General features: G+C 42.5%; 1 protein-coding gene across 3 annotated transcripts in view; it reads right to left on the bottom strand.

Annotated features, from left to right (window-relative positions):
• The window catches only part of NCKAP5 (NCK associated protein 5), a 567,200-nt gene that overhangs the window by 52,113 nt on the left and 492,453 nt on the right, over positions 1-22,634 (bottom strand). For all 3 annotated transcript variants that reach the window (XM_067549546.1, XM_067549544.1, XM_067549545.1), the window contains one exon: positions 20,151-20,229. In XM_067549546.1, coding sequence (XP_067405647.1) covers positions 20,151-20,229 — 79 coding nt within the window. The remainder of the gene's footprint in view (positions 1-20,150; positions 20,230-22,634) is intronic.

Genomic DNA, 22,634 nt, shown 5'->3' with positions numbered 1-22,634 from the left:
CTACACTCTGTAAGAACACCATTATTTATAGACACTTTCACCTGTTCCTTATCTTCCCCAAAGTATTAATTGTTCCTCCAATGTGTAATAAAGATTTACTGGGAAAAGATTTACATTTTATCCAAGAAAATTAGATATTGGGATAACAAGTTTGATATGCTTTGACAAGAATGCTAGGACCATTAATTGATGTAAGGTGAAAATTCTACCTCTATGTGTAAGTCTCACTGTGAATATTTAACAAAATTGAGTGCACTTACCAGGTATGAATGGGACCAGGCTTGAAATGGGTTTTTTTGGGGGGAGGGATCAGACTCCTCCTTTTTGATGACAAATAGTTTTGGTTGTACATTCTCACCTGCCAATCAGCATTAATGATTTGTAAGTGTGCTTAAATATTCCCAATTGATGAATATTAGATGAAGAGAAGGTGAAATCCTTAAATCACATGTACAGGATGAATCCAAGTTAAGTATAAGAAATGATAAATTATTACTGCAGCAATGCAGAAATGTGGCTATTTCTGATGCTTCCATAGTTCGATAGTGATGGGGCCATACAGGTATCTAAACAGATAAACTGAGCACCATAGACATATAGGCTCTGGACTAAATCCTAGCATATGTTTGCTGTTTTTATTCACATACAGTTGTGGGCAATCCAAACCTCAGTCTCATCCCAAGTACCACTGAGGATCATAGAATATTACGGTCGGAAGGAACCTCAGGAAGTCATTTAGTCCAACCCCCTGCTCAAAGGATGGAACTCTCACTGACTGGTACCGCTAAAATCTTGGTCTAGGCTCGTACACTTGACTGAAAAGGGAGCCATTAATTACATGGTCTTACAGGAACCTCTTGTAACTGGCACGTGGCCTCATTCGCATTAGGGGTACCTCCTTTGCTTTTCTGTTCATTAACAAACAAGAGCAGTGACAGTGCTCTGAATCTGTCAGTGTTGTCTCAGGCACTATGAAGTCATTTATAAAAGATGTGCAGAGAAACTCAGCGTATGGCTAATGCAAAAGAGAAAGTATTGGATTTTAGTTTAGTAACATCACTGCTTTTTGTTTATTAGCACAAAACAATGCAAAAATAAAAGTTGTATAAATATTAAATGAGGCTTTAAATAATTTATTGTTATGCCCAGAGGGCAACTTTACTTAACTGTAATGGTAATAACTAGTTACATATACATCCACACTTGCAACTGAATGGTTTTATTTCCCAATTAATGTAGTGAAAACATGTTAACACAGACTTTCCTGAGTGACTTGCAGTTGAACTATAATCTTTTTCATTTCAGCACACAAGTTCAGCTCCTCCAGACCAGATGATATTCTAATCACTGTATCTGAAAGCTAACTGGAAGCAGCAGTTGGTGACAAATGGTCATGGTCTAAAACCAGAACAATGAATACTGATTTCTTTCAGAAAGTGTGTTTTCCCCATAACAGATATCTGTGATATAAATGCTAGTTGGTGTTTCAAAAACATCATTAGCATTAGTTGTTGGGAACAGAATACTGTACTTCTCTGCTTGCTAGTGGCTGGAGATAGGCAAATAATTCACGAAAAATAAATTTGATGATTTTTTCCCATTTCTGAATGGTCCACAGATTGTGAAATTCTCAAATGTATTCAGTATTCAAAGTGATGCATTAATTTCTTCAGTGAATATTTCTTGCTCTTAGAGATTACATTATAAATAGTTGAAATTGTGCTATGTTGATTAATTACATAAAACACATGGTAATATTTCTGTTCTCTGATGGAGGCCTGACCCAAAGCTCATTAAAGTCAATAAAAATACTGCTATTGACTTCAATATGCTTTGGAAGAGATTTTGACTCAGTTATGCAACTAACTGGTAAGAGTGTGAATTTTGAATTGCATTTTAAAATAAAAAATTGAAATTCATTTTTTGTAGTTCAAGCATATTTCAGTATTCAAAGTTAAAATTAGTTTTGCATAAAAATTCATGCTCCTAAAACTCATTCACCATTTGTAGAAAGAGAACAGAAAATGAGTGTGCACAAGTTAAGTGAATCAGAAAAAACAAAAATGAAACAAGCATTCAAGCTGAACAAGCATTCATGGAAAATATTTCATAATATTCACTCAACTTTACTACAGACATGTGAAGTAGAGTTAATGGGACCAAAGTTCCACACAGAGAGATGAAGATGTTCCACAAATGGTTTTAATTCAAAACATGTACTAACCAAAAGCAATAATCTGTAAAGCAGATAAGTCTAAAATATAAGGAAATCATATTTATATGGAGAATAATGGCTTATACTACCCCATCTAACTGGGATAATTAGGTGTATTCTCAATATGCATCACAGAAACTAGGATAAATCGGACTAGATCTTAAGCTGGTGTAAATCAATATAGCTCCAGTGACTTCTGAACTGTGGATCTGGACCAATGTGTTTAAATGGTATTTTAAATCCTGAATAAGAATAGTAGATTTTCAGTTTCCAGAATATTAATCAGAATATTACCTGCATATAACTGTAGGAAGAGTCAAGTTTTCTATCATTCCATTTACATAATTTAGTACTTCCAGGTGGATAAATGTAACGACAAAAAATGAGATGAACAGCAAATCATTGTGGCTAACAAGGAAACAAATCATTAATATTCTCCACAGAAAGAAGGAGAGCTAAACGGTAAACAATAGCATTGCTGCAGGAGACTTGGCAATTAGCAACAGCTATGTGTATTATCTGTCTGAAGTAGAAATAAATTATTTGTCTTTGCCAGACTGTGAAGAAGGTAAGTTGACATAAATTAGGAGATACAAATGCAAGCTAGTTTCTTATTATTCACAATAGCAAGATTCTCCATCATCTTCAAAAACACACATAAAATTGCAGTCCACTATTGCAGATTCATTCCGACCGTCATTTCAGAAACACTTTTCAAAAGACACTAAATAACCAAGCAATAGTTGAGGGCTTAGGCAGCCCACGGTATCTGCACACACAATTTCTAAAGGCTGTGCAAAGTGCCTGTGGAACCCCAAAGAGGGATATGCTCACATGGGCAGGAGCTCACATAAGTGGGGCTAGGCAGGACCACTTTACACCATTGTCAGTCCATGAATGCTAGGTGAGGCTCATCAATGTGCAAACCAAGAGATGCAGGTAAAGAAGGTCTCTAGTCTGCTCTTCTTTGGCCTATGGGGTCACTCACTCCTGTTCACAAGAGGCAGTGAACCCACATACACTGGTCACATGCATAACAGAGGGGGAGATAAAGGAGATTTTGGGGACAGGAAAAAAGGGAGAAATATGCTGGCTTGGTCAGAGTATAAGACACTTTGGGGGGAATGGGGTGAGGGCATGAAGAGTAACGTGCATTGAGTATGAGAGATAATATTAAACCTGTTCCAGGGTGCATATAAGAAGGAGGAAGAAACTACAGAGACACCCATGGAATTCACCAACTGTCTGCATACCCACCCCTTTTGTTTGGCATATTTTGCACTGCTGCTGGGCACATAATTAGCATGTTATCATTTAGCATATGGCAACAAGACAGCTCCCCACCTGTCTGCATGGCCAAATGGTACTGAGCCTGCAGACTGAATGGTGCAGAAATTTTGGAAACTGCCCTCTCATGAGAGCACACAGAGCTACAGTGCAAAGGAATTGGCAGGTACAATAGGTACTTTTGTAGCATAGCAGCAGGTGAAGGTACTAGACTGAATGGCTTCTTCTGTATTAGTTTTGTCCTGCATGTAAATCTGTGCATGAGTCTATAAGGGCTACACCCTCCTATTATGCCAAATGACTGTGAGAGCCCGAGGCATCCCACCACAACATCTAGAATATACGTACGCCTGGTAGGCTTTGATATTGCAAGAGGTAAATAGTTTATTTTTAACATTTAATAATATTCAAGCTGCTGAGGTAGAGAGGCCAAGTAGGCTGTAAATATGGGGCTGATAAACTATAGCTCCCTTTCAAAGTCTCAGTTCAGTGAGCACTAGCATTAAAATCTGTGTACCACACTCACAATGGTTGGGTTCTTGTATGGCTTAATTGTCAAACTGCATGGCCCATGGAGCTTTTGAAAACAGGCTTCACTCTGGGTGTATAAATAAGGACATAACTGTTCACGTATAAGTGACTCATGGAAAATGTGACCCTTTACCGTTCCTGGTACCAAACGAAACATTTTTAGAATTTAGGTTCCAAACACATCAGAAACAGATTGGAATTTGATTCAATGCTGCTGGTTTTGTATGACAGTGTTGTTACAGCCAGTAACCTAGCACTTTCATCTGTAGAGATTCTTAGGTATTCTATAACTTTACTTCAGTGGTGAAGGGGAAGATAAAGCAAACATCATTCCTTTATCTGATCATGTGTATGATGAATCAACCAGTATATCAGTGATAAGATGATCGCTAAATGATTCTTCTCAACTTCCATCAATGGGCTGATGAAAGAAATTAAGACTGACATTGATAAGTTACTTTCTGAGGCAGAGAGATTTCACAACAAGAGAGGATTTCTTTAGAAGCCAACACAGACCTTATCAGCTGAGCATAGCTGCAAAAGAGGGGTCCAAGGATCTTCCCCAAATCTGAGCAACTTCTGAATGACTGCCCCTATTCATAACCACATTTTAATTTCAATCACCTTTCTTTAATAAATGGACAGCTTACAACAGATCTATTTATTCACTCTCATTTGTTCTCTTATGCAATTTCATTTTATCTTGATCATTCATTATAGCCCTCACCTAATCTGTCCACGGTTTTTTGGGACTCACTAAAATAAATGTATTTACTCAACTATGTCAGGCTTAATGGGCATATTACAGGATGACATATGTCAGACGTAATGCATAGACCACATTAATCGAGTTTGTTTTCATTGTGTGTATCTTCATAGACTCAGAATGGAAAAAGCATGACACCAGAGAGTTACAACTTACTTAATATCAATGTAACAAACTAACTAGCTGTAACAATTTATACAAATGGTGAGTGCGGTAATGTTAACCAACCATTTTCTTGGTGAGAAAGGGGGCTAGCAGGGTAATTTCATGAAGTTTTGCAAATTATGTCAGTGAGATTGGATAACATCATCTAGTATGAGGATGGAATAATACTAGAAAGAATAGCATAACTCCCAGTCACCTACCTCCAAAATGATCTATATTTGGTTCTGGGAATTTGCTGAACTGCTCAAGGCACTTAAAGATCTACAAGCTGTGAAAAAGCAGCCTCCAGTGATGTAAAGACCTGAGATGGGAAAATGCACTGATCTTGGGGACTTGCTCAGTATATTTCAGAACAAATGTGAGCAGGAAACCAACTAGTTTCACTGACGCAGGAAGTTGATGAGAAATGATCTGAGGACTCATGCTTCTCTAGCTGGATAAGAAAGATCCATATGAGGAGCAGTTCTGCATAGGGGTGTTGCAGAATTGCAGTAGGAATGTCAAGAGACTGAACCAGGGAGTAAGACCTTTTATTTGTTTGTTTTTAAAGGGGTAGACTCTAGAAGGAAACCCAAGAACTGGAACAAAGGCACATCGATCAGAAGCACAGAAACATTATCAATAGAGCAGCATAAAATGTATGCTCACCCCCATCTTCTGATCAAGAGTGAAGAGCAGGGAAGATGATGGGAGGAATAGAGAAGGGGAAAATGTATCCCTCCCACCTGATTCTCCCTCCCCCAAACATCTGGTTATTACCTAAAGCACTTAGGCACATTTGACTGATAACCTAAGAATTTCAAGATGACTCTGGTCAGGAGTTATGGCACTGTCTCGGCACACCACTTTGCCCTTGAACCTCAGTTAAGCTTATAATGATTGCCATTTTTACTGAATTGGCCTTCTGTTTAGGTGATGTGAATGTGCATTTACCTGGGGAAATCTTGAGACCAGAGTAATTTGCTCAAAGAAATAAGCCAAAGCTTTGTCCTACAGCAGAAAGTAAGTCTGTGAGATACGACAATTAAATACCAAGGTGATTGGTGACTTAAATACCTTAGATAGATACTGTAGATAGAAAAATGAATGCATTAATTTATAGCATTCAACTGCTCCTCTTTTCATATAGCGTGTAAAGCTATTGGGTTTAAATCACTGTAAACACTGAATCAGACGATATTTGGATGTAGTTTTGGATGTGGCTATTATGCATATAATTTTGATACCTCAACAAAAACTAATTTTAATGTTGACACTTCACTTTATAAGTCAACCCTATTCACAGTGAAGAGCATTTTATAGCTAACCAACTTGTCTATAAACCTTGCTATCAATTTATCTGTTAAACTTGCTATCCAGATCATTACTGTTTTCCACTGAAATTTAATTTTGATCACTTGTCTTGTTTCTTTTGTGTAAAACTTAAAAATACAATCCGGGCTGCAAAATACCAATAGCCCGTAATTTCAGAAGCATTAAAATCCACTAATTTCACCCCCATAGATGCATGCGCAGGAATTTAAGCTTGACCATTTTTGAAGGGGCACGTTAAACACACACAAAAGAAAGGTTTGTATAACTCCCTCTCCCCAGATTTCTCGGGATGCCTTTGGCAGGGATGCCCAGAAATGAGGAGGCTGTGGCTCCCCCTGGCAGCAGCACTCTCCATGTCCCTGCAGCCTAGGGAGAGAAGAAGCAGAAGGGCAGCTGACTGCTGGCTGAGCTCCTCCTCCTGCCACCCCTACAGCTGCTCCTTCTCCTTCCTTGCTACTGGAGTCCCAGCACAGCTGCCTGCTTAGCAGACAGCCCACTGAGATGAGTCAGGGTGGAGGCAGAGGCAATGTGTGGGACTCCAGCAGCAGGCTGCAGCTGTAGTGGGGGGGATGGAGGAACTCAGCTAGCAGCCAAGCACCCTGCTGCTTACTCCCTCTCCAAGCTGCAGGGACACATGGAGGGTTTTTTTTTTGAGGGGGGGAGGGGTTTATGCCCCTCCTTGCCGCCCCCCCATGCATGCCCCTGCAACCAAACATTCTTTTAAAATAAAGAAATATACAAAAAAGCTACATGAAAAACAGACCTTTTTTTTATCAGATTGCCTTTAAATTAAAATACAGAACCTTTCTGCAAGGTTGTTCTTGGAAAGCAAAAAAGGATGTCATAGGGAAGTGCCTCCTCTAAAGGTAGAGATGATTATCGAGAACTTTAATGGAATTGAGTAATAGGATAATGCCTCTCTAAGAGCTGTGAATATTGCCCCTATGGGACTTCAAACCCCTGCTCACCTGGGGCAGTTCAGCCCTCAACACAAATATCAAATCCACACAACCCACCTGGCAGTATCTTGTGTTTCCGACAGACCAGCTAAACTTCTAACTCCAACAGTAAATCCTGAAACACTTTGAATCACAATTTCCAATCCCTGCCATATCAATACTTTGCTTAGCACGCCATCCACAATGCAGAAACTAATTACAGGTGAATTAATAATGGAGCAGATTTTTAAATCATTTTAACAGCATCGGCGCCAAACACTTCATATAGTGCTCTCAGTGATTTCAAGTCATTGTATGCTTCCATTCGACAGCAGCCTTTGTCCCTCAATGATTTAGCCCAACCAATGGCATATTGAAAATAAAACACAGAAACAATTACATTATGCAGGCTTCTGAAGTGTTGTGTTTTAGTTAAATTAAGGGAAGGAGCAAGAACTCATAGTGAGAAAAGGGGACTGAGAACTAAGATTTCTGGATTCTATTCTGTGCTCTGTTAATCACTAGCGGACTGCCAGTAGTCATATGATATAATAATAACTCTATATCTCAAGTTACCCTATCAGTAAAATAGGCATAATAATATTCATCCTAAAAGAAGTGTTGAGAGCTTTAATTAATGTATGTAAAAAATTGCATGGTCCTTAGATGCAGGTGCAATAAAAGAGGAAAAAATGTTCTAATTCTTATTAATACGCATTCTATATTCTCCTTTTTGGCTAACCCAAAGAGTCAATAATATCTTTAAATCTTCTTAGATCACCGTATGCCTAATAAAGATTAGCAACTGATAATTTGCATGTTATATGTTTAACAGGCTCAGAAGTATCTAATAGTTAGAAAATGATGAATTACAGTTCTCTTACATAGTGCCAACTTTGAAGGCTGTAAAATATAATCTAATGTGCGTATTAGCTAATTGTGCAGAACTGATACCAATTTAAGCATTTTACATTGACAGCTATAGTAAAGAATGTATTTTTTCTTCAAATAGTCTTTTTCCCCTCCACCCCTCAAACTATACTCATTCAGCTGTTTTGTAAGATTTTAATTTCTTCAGTTGGAGCACAGAAGAAAAATGACAATATGACAAATTCATTACAATGTAGCTACACAACAACTCGCCATAATACACTTTAAAATATGGTTTTGAAATGACTGCTTGTGATAATGAGAAAGTCAGAAACAGCATGTATTTAACACGGATCTGCTGGAGTCTGGTGTCCATGGAGAGCTGGCAGCAAAGACACCAACATGGGAACAGACTAGCATAAGAGAAGCATAAAACACAGCAAAGGCCTTGTTTCAGGTAAACATCTCTATTCAGGGAGGGCATCTGAGCATGTTTTTCAGTTGAGCTTAATTCCTATGGAAGTAAACGAAAGGTAGCATGTTTATGTCTTTCCTGAATTGGGACCAGCTTGCTAACACTTAAAAAAGAATCATTACTTAGGACCCTTATACATACTCCATCTTTAAAGTCACAATAACATCTATAGAGTGCAGTGCCTTGCATTTTCTAAGGCCTCCATGACATTAGCTGATGAATCCTCACACCCTGTAAGACAGGTCTGTACACCATAATAACAGGGAACAGACAGAAGGTGGATTCTGTGCTGAGCCTCTACAAGGTGCAGCACAAAATTCACAGCCTAGGGGAGGAGGTGCGAAGGTGGCTTTAAGCCACCTTTGCACCCCTGGATCCTCAGCTGCCTAACTTACGACAGATTCCTGGGGCTGCTGTATGAAATGCAGGACTGCCTTGGAATCACTGCAGCGCTGCCTGGAATCTCCACAGCTCTGCATATGGAAAAGCCCTCTGGCCCTATGTCACTCTTGGCATACCCCCTATACCAGAGCGTGTGAAGAGGTCCTCAGAAGGCTGCCTTACAGTTGACCGTCACAGTGCCTGTGTTGGGGAAATCCTCCCCTGGGGCAGATATGGATTCTTTAGAGCCCCTTTATTCTGCTCTGGTGCTTTTACCCAGCATACAAGGGCTGGAGGAGGAGTGAGGGTATCACCCAGATAATTTAAGTGGCTTACTCATGGCTATACCATGAAACTGAAACAGAGCCATTCAGGAGTGCCTGAGCTTGAGTCCCATGCCATCTATACACTATCTGAAGCTTATTTACATTTATGTCTACACGGCAGCTGGGAGGCTTGATTTCCCGCATGGGTAGACAGACACATGCTATGTCTGCTCAAGCTTGCTTGTTAAAAATAGCAGTGTAGCCCTAGTAGACCAGTGGCAGCTCGAGCTACCCACCTGCGTACAAAACCTCTCAAATACATACTTAGGCAGCTAGCCTGAGCTGCCATAGCTGCAATGCTAATTTTAGCTCACTTGCTCAAATAGAGCTAGCATGTGTCTGTCTCCCCACGCCGGGAATAACTCCCAGTTGCAGTGCAGACATACCCTTAGTGTCTATGGAAGAAATAGAACAAATTCTCAGACTCATAGAAATGTTGGGCTCGAAGGGACCTCAAGAGGTCATCAAGCGCAACCTTCTGTGCTGAGGCAGGACCAAGTAAATGTAGGCCATCCCTGACAGATGTTTGTTCAATCTTTTCTTATCAATCTCCAGTGACAGGGATTCCACAAAGTCCCTTGGAAGCCTAGTCCAGAGCTTAACTCCCCTTATCAGGAAAAACTTTCTAACTATATCTAACCTAAATCTTTCCTGCTGCCGATTAAGGCCATTTACTTCTTGTTCTTACCTTCTCTGAGCACAGAGAACAATTGAACACCATCCTCTTTATCACAGCTGTTAACATATTGGAAGCCTGTTGCCAGGTCCCCCTTGTCACAGCCAGCTTGTGGGCAGCCAGTTCTAGTAGTCAGAGTCCACAGTCATGAGACAGGGGTCAAGAGCTCAGAGAAAGGAGAAAAACTGGAGATCAACACAAGTCAGATGCCAGGAATCACACTGAGTTTGAATGCCAGGAAACCAAGGCAGGGGAGCAGGCAGCACAAGGTACACACAGTCCAGAGCAGCCTGGAGCCCAGTGGTTCAGACAGCTTCCTGTTCTTGATGCTGGCTTAAGTAGGGCCAGTGGGACAATCAGCCACGCTGGGGCTCTACCAATCAGATCTCATGGGTGGAACCTCACACTGGGGCTGGGCTTCATTAATCCTAGGAAAGCAATTGTCAGTAATCTAGTGGAGGGTTGGAGGGTGACCGCTCAAATGAACCTTGTGGGCCCAGGTTTGAGACCAGTGGGTCATGACATAACTCCCTTTTCTGGGGTACCCTCCAGGTGACAGGAGTCCAGATTTCTCATGATGACGCCTATGGAAGGCCTGAAACAGGATGGGAACATGAATGTTTTCAGCTGGCTCACATGGCTCTGGACATAATCTTCCCAATTAATCAGGTACCGTAATTTGCCCTGCTTGATCTTAGAGTCAAGGACTTCATAAACAATGGAGTTCTCTCTTGACCCAGTGAGGGTGGGTGAGTGGGCTGTATGGGGAAATGTGTTCTTGGTGTATGGTTTTAGAAGTGAGATGTGGAATACGGGGTGGACATTAAGAGATCAAGGGAGCTGGAGCTTGAAAGTGATCAGGTTAATTTGTCGTCAGATCTGGTACAGGCCAAGGATCTGATAGTCTAGTTTCTGGCAGGGTCTGTCTGTATGAAGGTGATCTATTGAAAGTTGAACCTTTTTGTCCTATGGAGTAAGCAGGACCCTCTTGTTGATGCTTTTCTGCATGCCTTCTATAGTCCTCCTTTGACTTCTCAAGGTGTTCCTTCACTGCCTCTTGGATGTTATGGATACATTGTATTAGGTCTGAGGCAGATGTTCTGGGATAGGATATAGGTAGTTATGGGTGAAATTGGGGTTGATACCCATAGTTGATAAAGAAGGGGTTGTGGCCTGTGGATGGTTGGTCTGCACTTCATAGGGTAACAGTGAAGACCAGTCACCATAGTGATGGTTGATGAAGCATCGTAAGTATTTTTGATTGAGGATAATAGGCAGAGGACAGTTGCTTGTGGACACCTAATAAACACAGGGCCTCATGTTAGAAGCAGGCAGTAAACTGTGGCCCGCAGTCAGAGATGACATGATCTGGGAAGCCATGAAGATGAACTAACGTTGTTTATCTGTAACTGGGTGGTTTCCACTGGGGAGGTAAACCTGTGCAGGGAATGAAATGAGCCATCTTAGAAATGTGATCTACACTGTCAGGATGGTTGTGAAACTACTGGATTCTGGTAGTCCCTCCACAGAATCCAAGGAAATTGCCTTTCAGAGCTGAAATAGGGTGTCTAGAGGTTGGAGGAGACTGCAAAGTTTTTGGTGAGGGATGTTGGTGCGTGCAAACACCTGGCAGGAAACTGCAAAGATCTTTATTGTGGAGTGTATTTGGAGCCACCAGAAGAAATGGGACATTAATCACTGGGTTTTGTATTGCCCTAAGTGTCCTGCCAAGGTGGAGTTATGGCAGAGTTGAAGAACTGCCACTCTCATTGGTCCTTTGGGAATGTAGACGTGGTCCCTCACAAACATGATTCCCTCCCAGGTTCTCTTTTGATTATGGCCAGTTTGTTGGGTGGAATTCCAGAGAGAGGGGCAGAGTGGATGAGCTCATGCAGGTCCTGGTGGCTGGCTGCCTTAAGGAAATTTGGGGTCTTGAGAATATGGGCTGATTCCAGCCTGGGGCCTCATGGGTCAGAAACATTTTTTTGGGTCAACACATCAGCCTGGCTGTTTCTGATTCAAGAGCAGTAGGTCAAAATAAAGTTGAACTGGGAGAAAAGAATAGGTCCCACTGGAGTTGTCATTAGTTCAGGGCCTTGGCGGTGCACAGATACACAGGGTTCTTATGATCAGTAAACACTTGGACCGGATGACAAGTTCCTTCCACATAGTGTCACTACTCTTCAAAGGGAGTCTTAATTGCCAGGAGTTCCTTGGCCAGGATCTCATATTTTCGCTCAGCAGGTGTACGCTTCCTTGAGTAGTAGTCAATGGGGTTTAGTATTTGCTCAGATCCATGCCTTTGGGACAGGACTGCCCCAGTTGCCATACTAGTGGCATTAGCTTCCACCATGAAAGCTTGCGTCATGTCAGGATGGGCCAATAGTGGACTAGTGGTGAAGGTAAGCTTCAGCTGTTCAAATGTGTGCTGGGCCTTGGGCAACCAACAGAACTTTGTGTTTTTCTGGAGTAGGGCATTGAAGGGCTTAGCTTGTTTGAAAAATTTGAAATGAACTTCTGGTAGAAGTTCTCAAGGCCTAAAAAACATTGTAGGCGATGCACATTACACGGGCTGTTTAGTCACAGACATCCTGCACCTTGCAGATCCATTTGGATTCCTTCCAGGGACAGGATGAAACTCAAGAACTTGGCTGCGGTCTGATTGAGTGCGCACTTCTCTAGTTTAGCATGGAGACTGTGTTGTCATAGTATCTCCAAGACTATGAAGACATGAGTGATATGTTGGTCCAGATTATCTGAAAAGATCAATATATTATCTAAGTACATCACCAAGAACTGGCCAGTAGATCTCAGAGCACATTGTTAATGAAGTCCTCGAACATCACTGGAGCATTAGTCAGTCCGAATGGCATAACTAAATATTCAAAGTGGTCATAGCGGGTCCGAAAGACAGTCTTCCATTTGTTCCATTATGGGATACGGATAAGACTGTAAGCTCCCCAGAGATCCAGTTTAATGAACATGAGGGCGGCCCCCGCATAGTCCAACAATTCGGGGATTGGGGGATCAGGTAACGGTTCCAGATTATCATCTGATTTAAGGCTTAGTAATGGACACAGAAGTGGAGGCTGCCGTCCTTCTTTCGTACAAAAAGGACCAGGGCACTGGCTGGTGAAATCAACTTTCAGATGAACCCCCGAGCCGGATTCTCTTGGAAATATTCTCTCATAACCACCAGTTCAGACTCCTATGCTGTGTATCTGCCCAAGTCGTATCTTTGCCCCTGGTGAATTTCTATGAAGCAGTCATAGTCCTGATGTGGGGGGAGGTTTTCTGCATTCTTTTCAAAAACATCAGTGTAGTCATGGTACTTGGGAGGAAGTTCCATCATTCCCTCAGTAGGTATTTCAATGCAGACAACTATATCTACTTGAGCCTTCTTGGGTCTATGTGCAACATTCACGGGTCTCTGGCCATGCTGTCAGCAGAATTCTGATGGGAAAGTGACTTTCTCTTCTCACCTGCGTATGAGGGGTCATGAAGGGTAAGTCAGGAGATGCCAAGGATCAGGGGAAAATGTGGGGAATGGATCACACAGAATTGTATTATTTCTCTGTGTCCCAGAATATCAGCCTTCTGGGGGACAGACTCCTCCACAACTGGACCAGAAGACATTTCATAGTTTCAATCATGTCAGGCATGGCCTTGCATAGCAAGCGAATCTGTCTGACCTGAGCTGTAGGATCACCCATGATATTGTCCACTGCTCCTGAATCAGAGGGCCTGTTGGAGGGGAATCTCTCCAGGAGGGGTGGGGGGGGCGTGTGTTACCCAGGATGTGCAGCTGGATAGGCACCTGTAAATGAAAATTCTCTGGATGGGATTCACAATGCATCTCAGTCCTCACTGAGGACTAGGGTACAGGGAAGTTCTCTTCTTCAAGGTCCAGGCCAGTTCCCTGTGCCCGAACTGGCTTGTGTCCCCGAGCTCCTCAGCATTTGTACTGGGCAAGCCAAGATGGTGTGGGCCAGGTTTCACCACAGTAAAAGCACAGGTAGTGCTGATGGCACTTTTCTTTTCTTCAGGTATGGGTGGCTGACAAGCCAGATTGACTTGCATGGGTTTGGCAGGCAATACACAAGCTCATAGTACATAGATAGGGGGACTGCAGGAAACCTCTATTCTTCTCCCTTCATTCTCGCAGCTGATTATCTGTGCAGATGGTATGGTCTACAAAGGTGTCTAGGCCTACAGGTGTCTCTAGGTGAGCCAGTTCGTCCTTGATTACTTCCCGCAAGCCTGAACTGGTACAGCTGTGCTGCTTGTTCCACTCTGTATCTGCTGTGAGGTTGCATAGGAGGACACTGTCCCTTGCCCTTGCCAGAGTCCCCTTGGGACTGCCTCAGCTGTTCAAGAACAGTGCCAGTCATCGAAGATGGTTGACACTGATTGAAGAAAGGCATCCTAGTCTGACAGCACTGGGCTATGGGCTTCCAGCAGGGGGAATGCCCAGTCTAATGCATCTCCTGTCAGCAGGCTGATTATCAAGGCCATCTTGGCCCAGTCGGAGGCTTAGGTTTGGAAACACGTCAGAAACAGAAGGCAGCATTGGTTCATGAAACACAAGAACTGCTGGTGATTCTCACTGAACCACTGAGGCCAGGGTATTGCAGGTCCTTGTTCAGGGCAAGACACTACACAGCATGGTGTCCTCAGCTATGAACTGCCTCACCTGTTCCTGCAGCCATTGATTGTCTGCGGTCAGCTGCATAACTTGGGCTTGCAGGGCTTACCTATCCACGTGGAGGCAGAGAGCCCCTCTGGGTGAGCCTGATGCTTCTGGTGACCACAGTAATACTGCTGGATCCATCCTTCTCCCACCAGGCTTGGTCCTGCAGGTGACTGTGGACCAAACAAGCTCTCATGTGGGCAGCCAGACCTATTAGTCAGAGCCAGGGCCTGCAGTCATGAGATAGGAGTCCAAAGTTGGCTGGGTCCGGATACCAAGAGATCAGAAGCAGGAGACGAAGTGGAGATCAACACCATGAGTCAGATGCGTGGAGCCTTGCCAGGTTGGGATGCCAGGAAATTAAGTGGGGGGGAAGGGGGAGCAAGCAGGAGCAGAGAGCACAAGACACATACTCCAGAACAGGGTGCAGCCCAGTTGTTTGCACAGCTTCCTGTTCCTGCTGCTGGCTTATGTAGGGCCAGCAGGCTCTGGGACTCTGCCAATTGGATCTCAGGGGCAAAGCCTCACACTGGGGCAGGGCTTCCTGGGTCACAGGTAAGCAGTTGTCAGCAGACTGTCAGGTGGAGGGTGGTTTGAAACCCGTGGGTCATGGCACTCCCTCAGTTTTCTTCTCTTAAGACTAAACATGACTAGTTATTTTCATCTTTCCTCAGAGGCCAGGCCTTCTAAACCTTTTATCATTTTTGTTGCTCCCCTCTGGAGTTTCTCAATTTGTCCATATGCTTTCTAAAGTTTGGCGCCCAGAACTGGACACAGTACTCCAGCTAAAGCCTCACCGGTGCCAAGTACAGCAGCACAATTACCACAATTATGTCTTACGTATGATGCTCCTGTTAACACACCCCAGAATGATATTGGTGTTTTTCACAACTGCCTCACACTGTTTACACATAATCAATTTGTGATCCACTATAATCTCCAGATCTTTTTCAGCAGAACTACTCCCTCGCCAGTTATTCCCCATTTTGTAGTTGCGCATTTGATTTTTCCTTCCAAGAGTATAGTGGTTTGCACTTGTCTTTATGAATTTCATCTTACTGATTTCAGACCAATTCTGTAATTTTTCAAGCTCATTTTGATTTCTAATCTTGTTCTCCACAGTGCTTGCAACCCCTCCCAGCTTTGTGTCATTTGGAAATTTTATAAGCACTCTACTTGAGTTTTTATAAGCACTTTTTTACTTTTATAAACACTCTACTTGATTATGCAAGTCATTAATAAAAATATTGAATAACACTGGACCTAAGACAGCCCCCTGCAGGACCCCAGTATATATGTTCTCCCAGTTTGACAGTGAATCATTGGCAAATATTCTTTGAATACAGTCTTTCAACCTGTTGTGCACCTTCCTTGTAATAATATCATCTAGACACAATTCCCAAGTTTGCTTATGAGTAAGGTTAAGATTTTTCACAGTTATTTTTAGTAAAAGTCAAGGACAGGTCACAGGCAAAAAACAAAAATTCACAGACGCTCGCGACCTGTCCCTGACTTTTACTATAACAGAGAGCCTGACCATTGGGGGACTGAAGCCCGAGCCCCACCGGGGGGGCAGGTGCTGACAGCCTGAGTGGGAGGGGGACTCCTGCCCCTGCATACATGTGGAGGAGGCTGAAGCCAAAGTAATCACGGAGGTTCGAAATCCGTGACCTCCATGACTAAATCATATCCTTACTTATGAGCATGTCATGGAGGACTGTGTCAAAAGCCTCACTAAAATCAAGATATATCACATCTACAGCTTCTTCCCCATCCACTAGACCAATAACCCTGTCAAAGAAGGGTCACAAATGAACAGTTAACTGTATAGCGTTTCCTGGGTGAATGTGTGCAGCATTAAGAGAGTCAAAACTTCAAACCAAGGGAGCAGTGGTGGTTTCTTGATAATGAAAGTTGCCATTATAAGCCCTATTTTGGACATCTTCCAAAAAATTGTAGATCTGGGCCCAACAGATGAATCAGAATCTGCTCCTGATTTATGAACCCCTACAAATAAAGATGTTATACAGCGTCTAAAAAAAATTAACTTTTATGGCCACTTTGTACAATAAAACACCCAGAAAGGGATAAAAGCCAACTTTATTGGACTACCTTAGATAAACATCCAAGACTGGGGACTGATCAAGGCGTATGCCCTGGAATCACTTAATGAATGTATGATCTCACCTTTCATTAACGAACAGAAATAGATTTCTAGCCCACAGAGTTGTAAGAAAAAACTTGAAAATGCGACTCTCCTATAACTGATGCAAGGACATCTGCCTAAGTCTGCAGTAGCTCAGAGGTGTGAAATGCCCCATGCATCTCAATGGGGTGTTAACGCAAAGACTCACTTCTCTGGGAGCCCCCACCAACACCACCTTAGCAGAGGATTGTGCGTATGGCAGGAAAGGAGAGCAGCAGGCCCAGCCAACACACATAAGAGATAAGAGAGAATATAACAAGAGCAATCTTTGGCTGGAGTAAACACTGGGGTGCCCGTTGCTGCCACACCTGCCTGTTCCAGGACGTTGGGGGACTCCTGCTGCCACCCTTGGGTGGAATCAGCTTCTCTTGCACTCTCATTCCATGGAGGAGGGGGGGCGAGAACCACGGGGCAGCGGGAGCTGGGCCCTGAGGGGTGAAGTCACAGGGGACAGGTTGTGGTGTGTCTAAGGCCACAGGTTGCCTTGATCTATGGGCAAAATTTAGTTAATTAAAACCTGATCTCAAGGGTTATTAGACTTTTGTTTAATAACCATCAGGAAACATTAGCACTGGTGAACTGTATCCTCAGATCAGCAAAACATGCATCACATCAGAATATGCAATTACAAGCTGACACTGCATGGTGCACCTAAATACTGCAAGAAGTCAAGGGACTATATTATAAGCGGTTTTAGGGGGGTATATTGTACAGGCTCACAGGTTTGCAAACAAGTTGGGAGTCATAATATTCCATCCCCAAAACCTAGGAGCATGAATTATCACTAGAATCCACTTACCGTATTGATGATAAAACAAAACATTTTTTAAAGGAACTACAACCAATGGGTCCTCAGCCATTAATGATTATAATCTATACCTGCAACAGCTAAGGGAGCCTTGGAGTCTCTTCATTATTAGTCACAGGGCCAAACTGTCACTTACAATCAAGGATAAATTATAACTGGCCCTGCAGGCATGCATTAGAGAAGTGAGGGTTAAAGGAGCCCCTTCTGCCCACCCCAGCACAACTGAACAAAAGACAGGCACAGTTTAGCATCAGTGTTTCGGCATGGCATGATCTGGTGCCTTTATCTCCCCCCAGCCTCTAAACCTTGTGGGGAATGGGAGTTGTGACACTGGCAGACCAGATGCCAGCTCATGCCAAGGCTCCTAGCTGTCAACTAAATACTGACAAATACATAACTGGAACAGTCTGGCTCACTTGTGTGCTACTATTCTTACAACAGGTATTGGAGTTATAAAAATGTCTTGAGTGTTCAGACTTCATGAAATGCTTGTAAACTGCTGCATGCATTAATCTCACTTATTTACAATATCCCATGCTATAAAGCAATATTTAAGTGTTTGGTCCATAACTGTAATCACCAGACAGGAGAGAAGCATTAGCAAGTGTGAAAATACTAGTTTGCCACAGGAGATGTTGCCTCCTGCCCAACAAAAGAAGGCCCATCAACATCAGAGGAACCATGACTTTATTGATTGCTTCCCTCCAATCCCATGAAGAGGAGATATGCAACTGAATTCCTCCCAGCAACTGAACTTGCAACTCAAGCAGAACAGGGGAAGGAATAAAAAGCTCTAACAAGGAGAAACTGTGTCTTTTATGTTGCTTGGACTCAGAGGGGCAAGGATTACTAACCATAAACTAAAACTCACCAGTGCTTGGCCTGGGTTAACCCTAAAGGACCTATAATAAGCAAGCTCCGTATAAGTTTCTATTACCTTTTGAAAATTAAGACTGCAGCTCAAGTGTGTGTATATATATTTACCCGTTTTAACTTTGTAAATAATGCTCTTATTTCCTTTTCCTAGCTAATAAGTCTTTACCTAGTTTATTACAGGATTGACTATAGGTGCTGTCTTTGGTGTGAGATCTCAAGTGCAATTGACCTGTGGTAAGTGACTGATTCTTTTGGACTAGGAGTAACTGGAATATTGTTGGGTGTAAGGGACCATCTACACAACGGCAAGCTTGCCTAGGTAGCAAGATAGATCAGAGTACCAAAGAGGACTGTCTGTGACTCCATGTTAGGGCTTTTACAGTGCTTGAGGAATTCACACTTGATACTTTGTTGATGAAATCTAAGTACAGAATTTACAGACAATTTGGGCTTTGTGCCCTGCTTCTTAACAGCCTGCCCTGAGGTTGACACTCATACTCTTGAGCCACTGCAGGACAGCTTGACAGGAATGCTAGTGGAGCAAAAGTGCTTCTTCCTGGCATAATCCCTAACAACACTGGAAACACTGGGTCAGATTCTACCTGATGCTGCGCTCTCTGGCTGCGCTGGGGGTGGAAATGGCCATAGCAGAATCCTCCTGTCCCACATAAAGCTGACATAATGGCTCTATGACATCCCCTTTCACAGAGCCATATTTTGCTCCTTATTGCATCAGCACTGCTGAAAACAATAGTTTAAGAAATGTTGACAGTGTATTTCATATTAAACAATAGTACATACTAATCAAATAGCAAGCAAGATGAATTATGCTAGCCTACTGAAGAACACATAGTGAAGGTAATTCTTTTCTTATATATTTAGTAATACCTTTTAGCTACCTTTCCTTTAAATAGGGGCTGTATCTGGCACTCACTCTGTGCTAGATTGTCACAGCTCTTACTCTGCTGCACAGAGTATTACTCTGCTACTCTGGCTGTGGTGAGAAGAGCAGGGCCTACTCATCTGATAATCCCTGCTGTGAGCAAATGGTTACAGAGGGAGCAGAGAGGATCAGAGTGGGAGGATCCCTGTCTTTGCTACTTCTACTCACTAGCTAGAGTAGATAGCTGGGTTGAGAGTGAGCTGCTCCACAAAAAGAGGTGAAGTAACTTTCTCCACCAGAGTAAGGGAGGAGTAGAGAAGGATCTGTGAGTGGATCACAATTGGATCCTTGCTCTGCTCCTGGAATGATAAAGCTATCCACCCTCCCTTATTCAAGGCAGAGTATAGATACAGATTGTGTATTTGTTGAACTCCTATGAAAAACAAGGGCAGTTTTGCATGAACAACTACTACAGGACCTGGCCATAGTATAAGGAATACTCTAGTTATGAAGACTGTGTCAGCCTTTTTGGCCCAGATTACAACACCCTTACTCACACTGACTAGCACCTTGCTTCACAATTGGTGTCATCATGGTACAGCATGGCGTCAGTATCTGTACTGGCAAACCAATGCAGAAAAAATCCTTTTTTATAAAGGACAGATCAGTAGATAGGGAGATTAAACATTGTTTTGCCTGGAAAAAAAGCATCAATAATACCCATATAAAATATAGTTTTGTACCTATTCCATGACTCTGACATGTAGTGCTTGTGATGGTGTCCTCTTCATCTTCTTGCTGGCTCTCTGTGACCACTTTAGTCTGCACATAGTACAACAGAAATCAACGTAAAGAAAATATCTTTCATGTGTCTGCTTTTGTTCACACAGGTCAAAAATGGTGTGAAATCTTAGCACCTTTGTCTTATTGTTTTAGCTGATTATTTACCTTAATTACCCTAATATCTTTTCAGAAATGTTTAGCTGCTCAAGTATTAAAAGTAGGAATATACATCATTTCTCATTCCATGAAAGATGTCTAAAGATAACAGCTTTGATTTTAAATCCCCTAATAAAACCCATGATATGTGGCTGTCAAGAAAAATTAAGACTAGTGAGATGTAATTCCTCAAGAGAAAATTATTCCTGCCTCAATCCATTTTAATAAGAATACAGAAATACATTCAGGTCTCATGACCCTGTATTTATGTCTCTCCAGGAATATCATGTGTCATTCTTTATGCTAAGGAAAATATGAGGTGAACTTAATATGTAACATGGTATCTTCTCATTTGGTTTGCAGTCATTTAACTCTGGTGTCTTCTTTTCCACCTCTGTTAAAAGGCTAGCTAAAAATCAGTATAAAGATCTTAGTGTATGATGCATCTCTTCTATAGTACAGTAGTTGTAAATGTGTGATACTAGCCCCAGGGATTTTCTAGGTGATTCTTGTGCATAATTCACACTGCTCTCCCATTCCCCGAAATGGATACCCATATAGTCAAGCTTCTTCCTAGCATGCATTTTGTCAACGTGCTTCTTACATGTACAGAGAAAAACATCTACATTGGGCACCACGTGTGGCTATAATTCAGATCCAAGGGCATAACATTATTCTTACACCAGGCCAATATGTAAAAGTCAAACAGAAGGGAAGATACTTGCTCAGGCTGTCCTGAAACAGAACAAGGCCTAAAGAAAAATTCGATCTTTCAAATGATTGGTGCTCTTATTAATACTTGTTAACCACCCTGTGTTACCCTAAGCCACTTCCAGTAACTATTTGACTTTATATATATTCAAAAGAGCATTGAATATGCTTCCCAGTCTAAAATCTTAGGATTTATTATTATTTGGAAAACTATTAATTTAAAAATAATTAACATAGGCCAAATTCTGCTTGTCTTACTCACACAGGTAGATCCATTGACTTCTAACAACTAGCATTAGTAAGTCAAGAAGGATTGGGCTCTTCAAATTTGCAAAGATCACCTATTTTTTAAGCTGAAAGATTTTATAAGACCTGTTTCTTGGGAAACAGAACTCTTCAGAGCATGTTGAAAAAAGAGAATAACATGTGCATGGTTTTACCTAACTGACTGATAAAATAATCTTTCACATTTAGTGATTGTGTCACAGCTAGATTATGGGCAGTCTGATCCAGAGTCCACAGCCATGAGACAGAAGTTAGCTAGGTCAGATAAAAAGCAGGAGACAAACTGGAGATCAGGACCACAAGTCAGAAACCAGAGTCAGGCAGGATAGAATACCTGGAGATCAGAGGCAAGAAACAAACTGGAGGTCCAAACCCAGAACTTGGACACCTGGGGGGGGGGGGGGAGAAAGGGAGCAGAGAAGGGGACTGGAGTGGAACTCAGCTGTTCCATCAGCTTCCTGTTCCTGCTACTGGCTTAAGTAGGGCCAGTGGGCCAATCAGCTGCTCTGGGGCTCTGACAATCAGACCTCAGGAGTGGAGCCTCACACTGTGGCTGGGCTTCATGGGTCCCAGGTAAGCCATCCTCAGCAAGCTGCCAGGTGGAGAGGTAGAGTGTGGCACTTCCATGAGCCCTGTAGACCTGAGTTCAAGACCCAAGAGTCATAACAGATAGTGTTCTGGTAAATGTATTAAATTTCATGACAGGGGCCTATGTTTCTGGGTATTCCCACAATGCACAGAGTGGACTTCAAGGAGTTGTATGCAAAGCTAGCTCAAACCTCTCAGTTGCACTGCCCTGAATCTAGTGCTACTCTGGGCACGTCTTCCACCCTACACTGTGTTATAATAGTCTCATGGCTGATGGAAACCTAGCTCAGGATGAACGTAGCATAGGTTGTCCTGACCATCTTCCCCTTTCCATAGCCATGCCCACTTCCATACTATGCTAGCAGAAGTGAGGGTGTGGCATGATTATCCCTAGGCTGGCTGTATGCCACTTCAGGATCACCCTTGCTGTGGAATGATCCTCCACAGACCATTTATAGAGGTTTTTGCAGCCAAATTATGCTGGCAGTGACATGCAAAGCTGTTGCACCTGACCTAAAGTAATGGCCAATGGCATGAACAAGTTGGGGCCTGTGTCAGAAGAGAACTTTGGGCCAATGGGATTACCTGTGTGAGCGAACAGGATTTGGCTCATCAAGCAAGTTTCTGTTTAACTTAATCATGACACATTTGGGGCCTTGTGTATCCCTCCCAAAGATGCACACCCAAGCTTGCTATTAATAAGA

The sequence above is a fragment of the Emydura macquarii genome, unplaced genomic scaffold, assembly GCF_026122565.2.
Source record: "Emydura macquarii macquarii isolate MOO-44397 ecotype Brisbane River unplaced genomic scaffold, CSIRO-AGI_Emac_v2 contig_1253, whole genome shotgun sequence".
In the NCBI taxonomy this organism is placed as follows: domain Eukaryota; kingdom Metazoa; phylum Chordata; order Testudines; family Chelidae; genus Emydura; species Emydura macquarii.
This window is presented reverse-complemented; position numbering and strand designations above follow the sequence as displayed.